This window comes from Mustela nivalis, assembly GCF_964662115.1.
Source record: "Mustela nivalis genome assembly, chromosome: 2".
In the NCBI taxonomy this organism is placed as follows: domain Eukaryota; kingdom Metazoa; phylum Chordata; class Mammalia; order Carnivora; family Mustelidae; genus Mustela; species Mustela nivalis.
This window is the reverse complement of record NC_139021.1, coordinates 86,314,592-86,327,352: the sequence shown is the minus strand read 5'-3', so window position 1 is coordinate 86,327,352 and position 12,761 is coordinate 86,314,592. Positions and strand designations below refer to the sequence as shown.

Sequence of the window (12,761 nt, the reverse complement as noted above, 5' to 3'; positions counted from 1 at the left end):
TCCATTCTCCAGGTCTGGAGCAAAAATGAATTCCACTTATGAATAACTGCTTCAAGTATACTTTAATCACAAGCTACTTCCTGAGGTTAAGATAAGCCTAACTTCCTCTCACTGAACAAAAGCTCTCTCAAGACTGCAGTCCATCCCCTCCAGGTGTGTTTCTGGAAAGGCAGTGGAAATTCCTCAGTGAGCAGTTTTGTCTGCATTACCAAACCACAGACACCCTGCTTTCCCTGTCTTAGCCACAATTCTTTCAGATCATGTCCTCAAATAAGAATCCCTGCCTATGGTGAGCACCTGTCATCCCCATCTTGTGACTAGGAGAGAAAAATGGCTTAGAGCCATGATATTAGTTACTTAATAAGGATAGAACTTCTGTTACTAAGGTCACTGTGAAGGAATGAGGCCAAATCTGATTCACCATACTTAGAAAATTGTAGGGAACATGTAAGCATCTTTCTTTGCATCTACCTCCTTGACTTAAAACACTCACTGTTTAGGCTGGGTTAACAAGATTAAGCTTCCTCAGAAGCTAGACAGATCCAAAATTTATTAGCCATAATCACTGTTTTACAGCCTATTCTTTCTGCCTTTCTATCTTCTTTGAAGTGTTTTATCTTTCTCACCTAATGACTATTCCCAATCAAAAAGAAAGGAACTTTATCTTGGTCTTGACTGCAAGGTCACACACAGATAAACCCTGGAACAATGTCCAATAACCATTGTCATACATGTAACCAAAGACCATGACTCCCTGGAGCCTTGTAACAGAAGGAAAATAATCAACCGCATTATGGATCACTTAAGCAGGGGTCTGTTTCTTATTCAAGATACAATAAAGTTGTGAGGTAAGCCTACAGCTGCATCTGGCCACAGGAATCTCTTGGAGACTGAGACTGAGGAGTAGAGTTTAAGGGGGGCAATCTCACAGCTAGCAAGGTTGCTAATTATGAATCCCTCTTCCCTGCAGGCCTTTGTATAAGACTGACCTCCCTCAGCCTGAGCCAGCTGACAGGGCTAGAGAGGTAAAAGACAGGGTAACAGGTGCTCTGAGGCTAGCCAGACATGCTAGGAAGCCTGGACTCCAGCCTAAAGGTGCCAGAGCTGGTCAAGAAATGCACTTTCAAAATGGCAATTCCCATTTTTTAAAGGCTCTCCCTACTCCCTCAACTAAGTTCCTCCGATTTGGAGACAATCTCAAACCCTGAAATTCCTTTTTCAAAAGTTAATTAGGTATGTGGGGTTTCCAAACTGCAGAGAAACTCCTGTCTCAGGAAAGGCAGGAATACCAAATTTAAATATAAGGTGCTTAATCTCTTTCATGGTAAAAATTAATACTTCACTACTTTTTGAGCATATCATTATGAATCAGAAACTTAGTAGTGACATCAAGTAGACTGTTTTATGTATTAGGTTGTATTACGTAATAGGAACTGACTCAGTTGTTTTTATGAAATAGACTGCAGGTTCTGTAACAAGAAAAGAATGTAAGGAGCTACAGTAAGTGTGTAAGAAAGGGGAATTTCAGGCCTGAGAATGCTTTAGAAGTCATTTCATGTGACTATATAATTTATTGTCAAAACTGGGACACTTTGGGAAAGAAAGGGACATTATAAATACTGATGTTAGGACAAGAGGGATAAACTGGGACCCAGCACCCTGGGACAGAGAGTCACCCAACTAGAGTATACTCATTTCTCTATTCAAAATCCTTCAATGATTCTCCATCACTGCAGAGTGAATTTTAAACCACAGTCTCATCCCTAGAACTCAGGCATATGCCTCAACTATGGCACATACCATACTGGATGAAAATGGCTGATTTTTCTCATCTCTCTCCTCTTGCCAGTCTGTGAACTCAAGGACAAGAGTCTACGTTATGGGCCTTGATAGCATTCTACCTTAAGGCCTATCACAAAGTAGCACTCAGTAAATACCAAGAGGCTTAGTAAAAATAATGGTTGTTCATCCTCCAGCAACATCCTACAGTCTTGGCACATGTTTTCCTCCATCCATGCCTCTTCAACCCACATTCTGTATTTTGCAGGTGTCACTTCCTAGCTATGAGACTTGAGGCAGTTAGTTAACCTCTCTAAGCCTCAGTTTACTCACCTATATACACAGGAACCAAAACAATATATATGTCACAGGATTATTAGGAACATTGAGTTACTCTATGTAAAAGTGGTTTAAACAATGCCTCACCCTCATAGTAAGCACCCAGTAAGTTTCTCAAAGGCAGAGATAACTGTACCTTTAGTTCACTGCTATATACCTATACCAGGAATAACGCCTGACAGAACAGACAGTAAGTATGCTAAAAGTTTACTGACATACTTCTCTTCTGTTTTTCTCCCAATCGCTTGTTTTGCCTCATCAGTGCCATATACTCTATATCCCACAAACTCCTGCATTGCTACCAAAAACCTGGCTCCATTCCCTTTTTGGGACACTGGTGGGTGCCTGGGTGGCTCAGTGGGTTAAAGCCTCTGCTTTTGGCTCAGGTCATGACCCCAGGTCCAGATGGAGCCCCGCATCAGGCTCTCTGCTCAGCAGGGAGCCTGTTTCCCTTGCTCCCTCTCTGTCTGCCTCTCTGCCTACTTGTGATCTCTGTCAAATAAATAAATAAAGTCTTTAAAAAAATAAAATAAAATAAAATGGGACACTGGTGACTAATGAACCCTCTAAGCCAGCAGTCAGTCACAACCCTTTACCTGAAACAGATTACATGATACCCCTGACTTTCCTGTCTACCAGCTGTTCAATTTTAAGTACAGACAATGATTGAAAAAACAATTCCAAAGGTTTCTTAAGTCTAGGATTAAATGCACAAGCTAACTTTCAGCATCAGAGCAAATTAAAAAAAAAAGATTACTACCGCCTTGTGTTTCTACACTTAAGGAAGAGAACTACTTTGAGTACATACATTCAAAGATATACAAATTTACAAACCCTATAAATCATAAACAGTAACACAAACTCAGCTTATTTTTTAAAATAAAATTTTACAAAAATAAAATTACCTAAAATTAAGCCCACCATTGTACTTAAATATCCGGTTCCACTTCCCAGGTTAAGAAAAGACAATCCTGGTTGAAGTTTCAATGCTTCCATAACTTCAGAATAAATGCAAGGTGCTGACAAGTGTATGTTCCCATGCTTCCAGGCTAAGTCTTTGTAAGCATTGTCTCGGTAGCCTTCCAAATAGTAATCTCCGCGGTCAATCGCTCTGAAGGCTTGCTCCACTCTTTCAGTGCGGATATACTGAGCTTCTTTTAAGTTATCAATTAAGTCATCATTATCTTCCCCAGCACTCACAGCTCCTCCCATGATAGTATTCAAATCAAATCATAAATTTTAAAATGTATTAAAATTAGCAGAAATGGCTTCCAATAATGTAGTGTGGTTTGTTTTCCCTTTAATATTGCACTTGATTTCCAAAAATAAATTAATCCTGAAAGGGAAGAATAAAAATAAACAGGTTTAAATTAATGCTCACATGAAAGTAATTCTTTATTAAATACATAATAGTCATCATAACTATCATTTTTCAAGGACATATTCTGTTTTAGGCATAGTTTTAAGTTCTTTAAGTATATTACTTTATTTATTCTTCTAACAACCACAAAAGGTAGCTTAAGTTTGATCTCATCTGTACAGATGGGAAATCTTGGACACACAAGGTTTCAGTCACTGCATACCCTCAGGCCCAATATGATAGCCATTAGTCTGGCGTGGCTACCTAGACCAAAATTAAAATTAAATGCAATTTAAAATTGAAGTGTGACAGCCACACTTCAAGTGCTTAATAGCTACATGTGGCCAGTAGCTGTCACACTGAACAGAGCTGCTCTAGAAAGTGACAGTGCTGGGATACATTCAAAGATATACAACAGTTTGATCTCATCTGTACAGAAACCATGCTTCAGAAACCATGCTCTTAAGCATTAATTAAGCCAGGAGGCCTTTGGAGTACCATGAGTCTAGTTCAATACGCATCTGATTGATTTAAAATTCCTAAACTTAAAAATCCACTAACACCTAAATGCTAAACATCTTAAACGTACCACATAAATTCAAAATGTTAACACAAAGTAAGATATTACCCAAACACAGAATACAAAATATAAAAAAACACAACAGATCCACATGTTTAAAATGTACACACCCACACACAAATACAGACATATTGAGATTGTTTTACTTGGTAAACCCTGTGGTGATAAATAAGGAGACCAGAAATTTTATTAACAACTTTAATGGTACACGTACCAGAACATATGTTACACATACAAATACAATAAACTTCTTTAAAGTCAAATTCAGCATCTTTAAATGAACACATTAGTACAACCTGATAAACTAAATTTCAATACATCAAATTGAACACAACTTAATCTTTATTCAATTACACTTAGTAAATTCATGTAACAATTTCTGAATTAATACATCAGGAGAACAGGAAGTAAAAAATGAAATGCTTACAGCCAAAAACAAGAGTTATGACAGCCAGACTATGGCAAGGCTGTAAACTCACTCTTGACCTTAGAGAAGAAACGAAACTGATTCTTTGAGCTTCGTCAGGTCTTCACACCTCTGGTACCAACCTGCCTGAGCACTACTGGAGCAGGTGCCTCACCAGGTCCTGTCCCTGTCCCCACTGCCTGCCTCTGTCCTCTTCTGTATTTTCAAATGATCTCCTTAAACTTTCTAAGTGGAGGAAATACTGTGAACTCATGTCACACTCCTATTTAAATTATTCAAACTCACTTATACAAACATGGCTGGCTCCAATGCCCCCCACACCCCAAAAAAGAAGTAACTGAAAAAAATACATGGGCTCATAGCACCATTCTCCTCAACGAGTGTATTTCATGGCATGTAGTACAACTGGAAACATCAATCCACTCTTCCTTCAACAGGTCTTAGTTTTGACATCCTTTTATAGCCCAAGCATCTGAACTCGCTGAGCACAATTCTAGCATTTAAAGTTGGTGGGGAAGGGGGCACCTGGGTGGCTCAGTGGGTTAAAGCTGGTGTGGGGTTTTGTTTTGTTTCGTTTTGTTTTGTTTTTACTAGCATGGCCTCTAAGCACAGGTTAACTTTTTTACCTGGTACTCAGATTGAATGCCCTCCCAAAATGAAAGAAAAACTGCTACATTAGACTGGGAGGCAGCTTCGGTTGAGTCTCCAATGTTGCACCCATCTCAGGACTTTATAAGCCTAATTCTGACTATGCAGACATTTAATGGCTCTCCTGGAAATGCTGTATTTTACTAGTCTGAAAAATTATTCCACAAAGCAACCTAATCCTTCTCAGGTCCTTCTAAACTCTAGCCTGTCCAAAATTATCACAGCAAAATAAACAAACATTGACTTTACTGCACAAAAGCGCACACTCCTGGTGAAAAAGGCAAAGAGGAAGACTCAAACCAACAAGAACTACTACCATTTGCTGGTGAACACTGTACTAAGTGTTTTTTGTATATTATCTCACTAAAAGCTACAATAAGCCTATGAGGAAGGCACTCCTATGACCATTTTCAAATAGAAATAATGTATAAAGGACTAGGGCATTACAATGCATGTGACTGCAGCTAAAGGAGCACAGGGGAAACTGGATCCAGGGATCCAGGAAAGCTTTCTTAAAAAGGCATAGATTGTGTAATGCAATTAAAGGACTAAGGGAATTAAAGGCTGAGGATATGGCTGGTATTAAAGCAAGAAAGCAGATAACACTTCTAAGAAACTACATGTAGTTGAGTACCTTCCAGCACCGTAAGACATTTATCCAGCCGACCAGATTTTTTTGTTTGTTTGTTTTTTAAAGCCTGGACCCTTTTGAGAATCTGGTATTTCTGGGCCCCTTTCTCTAATTAAAAAAAAAAAAAAAAAAATGAATGAATGAATGAGAAGTTTTACATCCAACTTCAGAAGGATCCTGAGTTCCTACAGACCCATGAGTTAAATCTAATTTAAGAACATCTATTAGATGTACAGAAGTTAGCCACAGGTACTAACAAGAAAGGGAGAATTACATTTCCATTGTAGAAAGTGCAGTGTAATTTGTGTTTCTGATCTACTGCAACACACCAGAGACCAAGTACTCAGAAATTTGGGAAACATGGGGCACCTGGGCAGCTCAGTGGGTTAAAGCCTCTGCCCTCAGCTAAGATCATGATCCCAGGGTCCTGGGATGGAGCCCCGCATCGGGCACACTGCTTAGCAGGGAGCCTACTTCCCTCTTTCTCTCTGCCTGCCTCTCTGCCTACTTGTGATCTCTGTGTGTCAAGCAAACAAATAAATAAATAAAATCTTAAAAAAAAAAAAAAAGAAAGAAAGAAATTTAGGATACACATCACACCTTGTTAACAAGGAGCACCACAAAAATTTAAAGCCAGATTTCCTAAACTCCTTTGCCTATTTTGATAGGAAAGATGAATACATCTAAACACAAAGCTGTAAGGTATCTAGGAGGGAGGAAGGTGGTCAGGAAAGGTTTTATGGAATAAGATGTGCAATCATTTACAATGCATCATGTTTCTTTAACACAAATTGTTAATTCATACATTTAGGCTACGTAAGTTACATAAGGTAACAATGTGCAGATAATGAAGAAGTTGTGGTGGTTTCCATGTTCATGTTTGGAAGTGACAGGAAGGTACAAGCTTACACATATTAAAAGATAACCTTAGCAACTTAAGAAAACTTTCAGTAAAAAGCTGAAAATAGAGAGTGTCCACCTCTAAGGCAATTCAAGTGGTCTAAGGAAGCTGTGAATGCAGACCAAAAATATGTAAAGACACTGTCTCTAGATAAAAACAACAGATTAATTGAGGCTACACCCAGATTCAGATTTTTAAATTTTGATAAAAATATACATATGCAAATAAAACGATATCCATAAGCAAATTATCTTCTAGAGCCTAAATTTCAGAGGAAGACAAACCTTAGGGTTTAAGACTATGAATGAATGAATGACTGTGATGCTAACATGCAAATCCCAGTAGATTTAACTATGCTAAAAATTGTATTTTTTTGTTTTTTGTTTTTGTTGGTAAACTGGTTACACAGATGGATAGGTTTTCAGTAGTATGTTCCAAGGCTATTTTTCCCACAAGTCCTACTGTTTTGCAAAAGATCAGTGGGTGTTTTCTGATGTTATAGAAAAACTCAGTACTGGACTTGTAAAGCCCTTGAAAGAACCTTAGGAAACATGAGGGTCCTCAGACCACCCCTGGAGAAGAGATGGCATGAAAAACTACAAAATGGGATGGGCAGACCGTGGTAGAGTTATACACAGGTGTTATGGAACACCAGCCCAGACATGGGGGTGGAGACAAAAGGATGGTAAGATTTTCCTAAATATGAAGACGTGGTAAGTACAGAGGCAGAAGGGAGTAGAGGTGTTCAAAACAAGCAGAAAAAGACAAGGAGACAAGAGGCAATGCACCCACCCACTTGCGGCACTACAAATAGTATCGAAGAGCCGAAGTTTGGGAATAGAAAGTAGTCCTTGGAGGCTACAGCAATAAAGAGGAATGAAAAATGAAGCTTGCAGGTCACACACACATGGAGCTTGGACTTCCTCCCAGAGGATGGAGCCAACAAAGGCTTTTTAGAAAATGAGAAACACACTGTGTGACTAATTTTAAAGCAAGATGTAAAGGAAAAACCAAAACTATAAAAGAAAGTGAATACAATTATACATTATTTGGTCTGGTGAAGACAATATTTACGTAGTCAGAATAGTGAAAACACAATTGCTGATTCAATCTGAATAGTCATTTAACCACAATAGGATGCAAGGGAAGAGGTAAAAGAGGGGCATGGAAGTTAATACTTCATCTGTGATTATAGGAAAGTAAATGCTATCTAAAATCAGTGAATTTAAAAAGAGCATCTTAGTTAGCAAAGTGGAGGTAACTTCCCTACCATGAAATAGCTGAATGCATTAAATTCCCTCTGGAGTGTGAGCCTCCAGGTGGAAGCAGGTAGAGCCAGGAACTGCTATACTTTGTCTTCAGGAAATCACTTGACTTTCCAAATTATGTAAATGCATTATTTGAACAAAACTGACAAGTAAAACTGAAAATAAAGGGGATACATAAGTATGTGTGTATTTTTTTTTAACCAAAATAAGATAAAAGACAAGAGAATATAATTTCCTAAGGAATAAAAATATATTTAATGAAGAGGCTACAGTAGAAAAATCGAAGAACAAAAAAAGAGATACTAATAATTTATACTACAGAGCTTCAAAGATACGTCATTTTATCGTATACATATTCCTGATAGTGGGTAGAAAATTAACTATTATAAACTAAATTACATTTTCATAACACTGACCGATTCAATTATAATAGTACGTGTATTTGTAGAAAATTTAAAAACCAATCAATAAAAATTACTCATAGCCCAAATATTCAAAGAGACACTGTTAAAATTTACTTTCTAAGCATCTATCCACTTTCTTTTTAACGCAATATTAGTATTATATGGTATATATTTCAAACTTTTGCTTAATGTGTCTTAAAGATTTTCATGCCACCAAAAATTCTTCCAAAATCCAAAAGTGTGATATCCCACCACAAGGAGGCACCAAAATGTAATCAGTCCCCTGACTGCTGCACCATGAATTTTGGATTATAATTAATGTACATGTTAGGAGTTTGCAAGTTAAAAATCTGTAATAAATGTTGTTATAATTCCATAATAATCCCCTAACTTGAAATATACTTCATTTTTATGAGTAAAGCAAATACTACTAAAAAACCACCATATCATTAAATCATGGAAGCATTTGCCATTTGTTAATTCTGAGATAATTCCATCTCAGTCATGGAAAAGTGCCAAATACAAGTCAAGAGACCAAGGTCTAGCCTTGGTCCTACTGATAACTTTTCTGTATGGTTCTAGGCAGCTCTCTAGAACATCATTTCCTCACCTGTGACATGAAGAGGCTAAATTATATGATTCCTAAGGTTCCCCAGAGCTCTAATTTCCCTGCTATTTTGGCATCAAATCCATATTTGAGTACAGCTCAGTTTTAGTTATCCAGAAATGTCTGCTCATGCCTCTCAACATCTGTTACTTCGGTCACATTTTTTGGTGCCCCATTCCTGCCATTTTCTCTAACATGGAAAAGAAAAGAAAAAAAAATTAGGAGTATTCAAGTCCTGCATTAAACAATAAAAGCAAAACATGGAATCTAAGGAAAAGAAGAAAAGGCAAAGGCAAAAGAGAGAAGCATCAGAAAATAAAAGAACAGCTTATGCAGTTACGTCTGTTTGAGGAGAAGTTATCATATTTACTCACAGAACACAATTTCACTCCTTTGCATTTTCTTTCTAGTACGAGTGTCTGGGGTACATACATTCACATAAGCTCTCCTGAAATGATTTGCAAGATGTTCCAAAAGTTGTTTCTAGTCTTTCAAAATAAGATACGTAGTTTTAATGTATTTGGTTTAGGGGAAGATCTACTGAAGGCCTAGTTCAATATTATGGGTGTCTTTCAGGCAGCTTAAGGATGTTTTATGGAAGGTTAAAGACAAGTCAAAGGAGGCGGGAAGCAAACAGATGGCAGGCAGATGTCACAGAGTCAGAGAATAGAATGAATGCTGACTCACTTTCTTTCCCTCCTAGCAACCAGTGGCAAGCAGCCAACTGCTGCTTGCTGCTCCTTTCTCTGCAAAGGTGAGGACAAAGCTCACCCAGCTTTGGAGTAAAGAAGACTGGTGATTCAAAGGAGGAATACACTATTTGAGGGCACGAACAAAGGATCTTTCCTCCCCATGCTCTCAGAGATCTTGTCATGGGAGTCATGTATGAAGGCTACTTTGAGAGTGGCAACAGCTACACAGGAGAAAAAATTTTCTCAATGATGGCAAACAGGTATGATGAGACATAAATACAAAAAAATGAAAGAAAGAAAACGTTAATGAAGGGGTTCAGAGCAAACCTCCCCAAAATGTGCTACTTTGACATATGGACCATTTTGAGCTGAAAACAATCAAGACCCAGCAGACTAAAGAAAAACTTTTACTTCCCTTTAAACTACCTAAAAGAAATTAGTTAAGGACCCTGGTGCAGAGAAAGAGCTATTACCAAGATACAACTTTTTTTTTTTTTTTTAATCTGAATGACCTATCTCTATAGCAAGGCAAACATCTAATTACCAAACTTCTGTTCTTCTTCACATCCTGTGAATCACCTCCTCCCCTGTGACATCCCAGGCCCCTCTTCTACTTCTTAGCTCCTGATGGCATGTAAGCCACAAATGCCCACCCAGCTTACCCTTGGGTTTCCCTGTCTTTGTGGGGTTATCACATATATGCAATTTGTGCAATTAAATTTTTCTCCTGTTAATCTGTTTTATGTTAATTTCCTGTTATTTATGTTAATCCTAGGCTAGAAGGAAAATTTTTTCTTCCAACATTAAACTTCACCACTCATTGTGCCTATTTATTTCTAGTGGCCTGTACTGCATACAGGCCCTGGGCTCTATTTCTTCACCGAAACTCTATGAAGGGGTACTAACTTCATTTTACTAATGAGGAGGCCAAGTCTGGAGAGAGCACAAGACAAGCTCAGAGCTCGTAAACAGCTAAGCCTCAACTCAAACCCAGTTTGGCAAGCCATAAAATCCTCCTGAAGCAGAACAATTTACGAAGAGGCTCCTGCCCCATAATTTGAAAGCAGAGTTTTCGTGCCCTTGCCTGAAAAGATTCAGATCTCTCTCCCTCTCTCTCAAACTCTCATTTCCTTTTTCCTCCCTTTTAGTATTCTAGGTTCCAGAAGAAGAATGGAATGGTGGAAATAAAGCAGCTGATGTCAGGTACTGACTGTAGCCTCAGGCAAATTATTTAACCTGTGGTCTTCAGGGTCCTTGTCTATAAAATGGGAAAAAGAATAACCACATCATAAATTTGTAAACCATAAATAGTGCATGGGACATAAAGCTTCTAACGTTCACATGTCCAATAATTAATTCACTTTCTTTCACATCTAGGACAAAAAAGACACATTTGAAACGTTCATTTGTAAACCCAAAAGACCAGACAGGGAAAACAAAAAAGTGTCAGTTCTGCAATCTAGTGATCACCTAATGACTTCCTTAAGACAGAACTACAGAATAAAATGTAAATCCTAAAGTTAGAGGGGGGGGGGGGGCGCCAAGGAACAGTGTATACAGAAGCAAAAGGAAAAATATACCCATTCACATGTAAGTTGACTGAGAGATGTTAGTATAAAAGCAAAACAAAATAGAACAAAAAAAAACAAAAAACAAAAAACAATGCAGAGCCTTTGGTCATGCTCTGGCCCACAAACTTTGACAAAAGGCCTACATTAGGACCAGGGGCCCTCTATACTCACTTAAGTGGGCTCAGGCAGCAGTCAGGTACTGAACTTCTCTCTTTGGTAGCTTACAAGCTAACTTCTACCTGTGCTTATTTTTTCTAATGGAGAATTTGCTACATACATTAGCAAAAATTACCTGTCTTGTGTAGTTTTCTTTGATTTGAAATGTTTTCCATCCAAACTGTAACTCAGTAATAAAGATAAAATAAAATGAAGATAAAATATGCAAAATTTTCATCACACCTGTAAAGGTGTTAGCAAGCATTTAACATAAAATGCTGTAGGAGTAACTTCTAGCTTTCTACTTCAGGACATCCTTTCAAATTTTAACATATCTAACAGCTACAGCAAAGTGAAAGTACAATTTTCTTTTATTGTCCCTTGAACTCAGGAATCTTCATCCGATCAGACAGCAGATACACTACTGTCTCAAGATAATTAAAAATCATCTGCTCCCTAACCCTTCAATTCACTACTACAGATTGTTTCAAGTAACAGAAGTAAGTTCTGTTGGCAGCAAGTAGGTTCTATATATATATATATATATATATATATTTTTTTTTTTTTTAAGATTTTATTTGTTTATTTGACAGACAGAGATCACAAGTAGGCAGAGAGGCAGGCAGAGAGAGGAGGAAGCAGGCTCCCTGCTGAGCAGAGAGCCCAATGCTCCCCTTGATCCCAGGACCCTGGGATCGTGACCTGAGCCAAAAGCAGAGGCTTTAACCCACTGAGCCACCCAGGCGCCCCTCTATATTTTAACGTTCATCAAGTTTTAAGATGCCTACATTCAAGATGTAGACTTTTCAGTCATATTCTCCATTCTATTCTAGTCTTGCTTCCTGTGCCTTTTCCTTCTCTCCACCTTCCCCCTTATTCTTTTAATTTTCCTATTCTCTTTGCCTGGGGCAGTGAAGATCAGCATAAACTCATACAAGATGGAGACACAGTAGGGGATAGCTCTATGGGAGTTCAAGGTATAGGATATAAAAGGACAGAGTAATATAAAACATTTTTAAAGCACAAGATGAGGCAACTTGAGCTGAAATGTTATCATTTTGAAAGTTAAAGGATTTCATGTATCTCCAATGTCTCCTCCATTCCTTTCACTTAAAACATCTTAACGTACAACCTCTTCAAACCTGTATCACTACACAATGAAGCATGTATCCATATTCCTAAACACAGTCACACCCATATACTACAAATGCCTTCAATATGCAAAGTCCCAACTTTGAGGAACAAAATCGTCAGAGAATAACTGCCTCAGATTTTTAGGATTATTGCTTAACATCTTCAATTTTTCAAGAAACGTAAGAAATGCTCTAGTAACCATCCTTCACACTTTAAAAAAAATCCCTGTAGAAGCTATAGCCTAGAAAACCTTTCAAAAAGAAG

At 37.9% G+C, this 12,761-nt stretch overlaps 1 protein-coding gene across 4 annotated transcripts in view; it reads right to left on the bottom strand.

Annotated features, from left to right (window-relative positions):
- Positions 1–12,761, bottom strand: part of PCMTD1 (protein-L-isoaspartate (D-aspartate) O-methyltransferase domain containing 1) — a 65,899-nt gene that overhangs the window by 34,713 nt on the left and 18,425 nt on the right. Inside the window, exons 1-2 of one of the 4 annotated variants that reach the window (XM_082720110.1) lie at positions 8,948–9,129; positions 3,024–3,454 (exon numbers count right to left, since the gene is read on the bottom strand). The exons of 2 other annotated variants lie outside the window; for them this stretch is intronic. In XM_082720110.1, coding sequence (XP_082576236.1) covers positions 3,024–3,330 — 307 coding nt within the window. In that variant the 5' untranslated portion in view covers positions 3,331–3,454; positions 8,948–9,129. Of the gene's footprint in view, positions 1–3,023; positions 3,455–8,947; positions 9,130–12,761 lie in introns of those variants that run through there. One more of the 4 variants, XM_082720109.1, reaches the window with a different exon arrangement.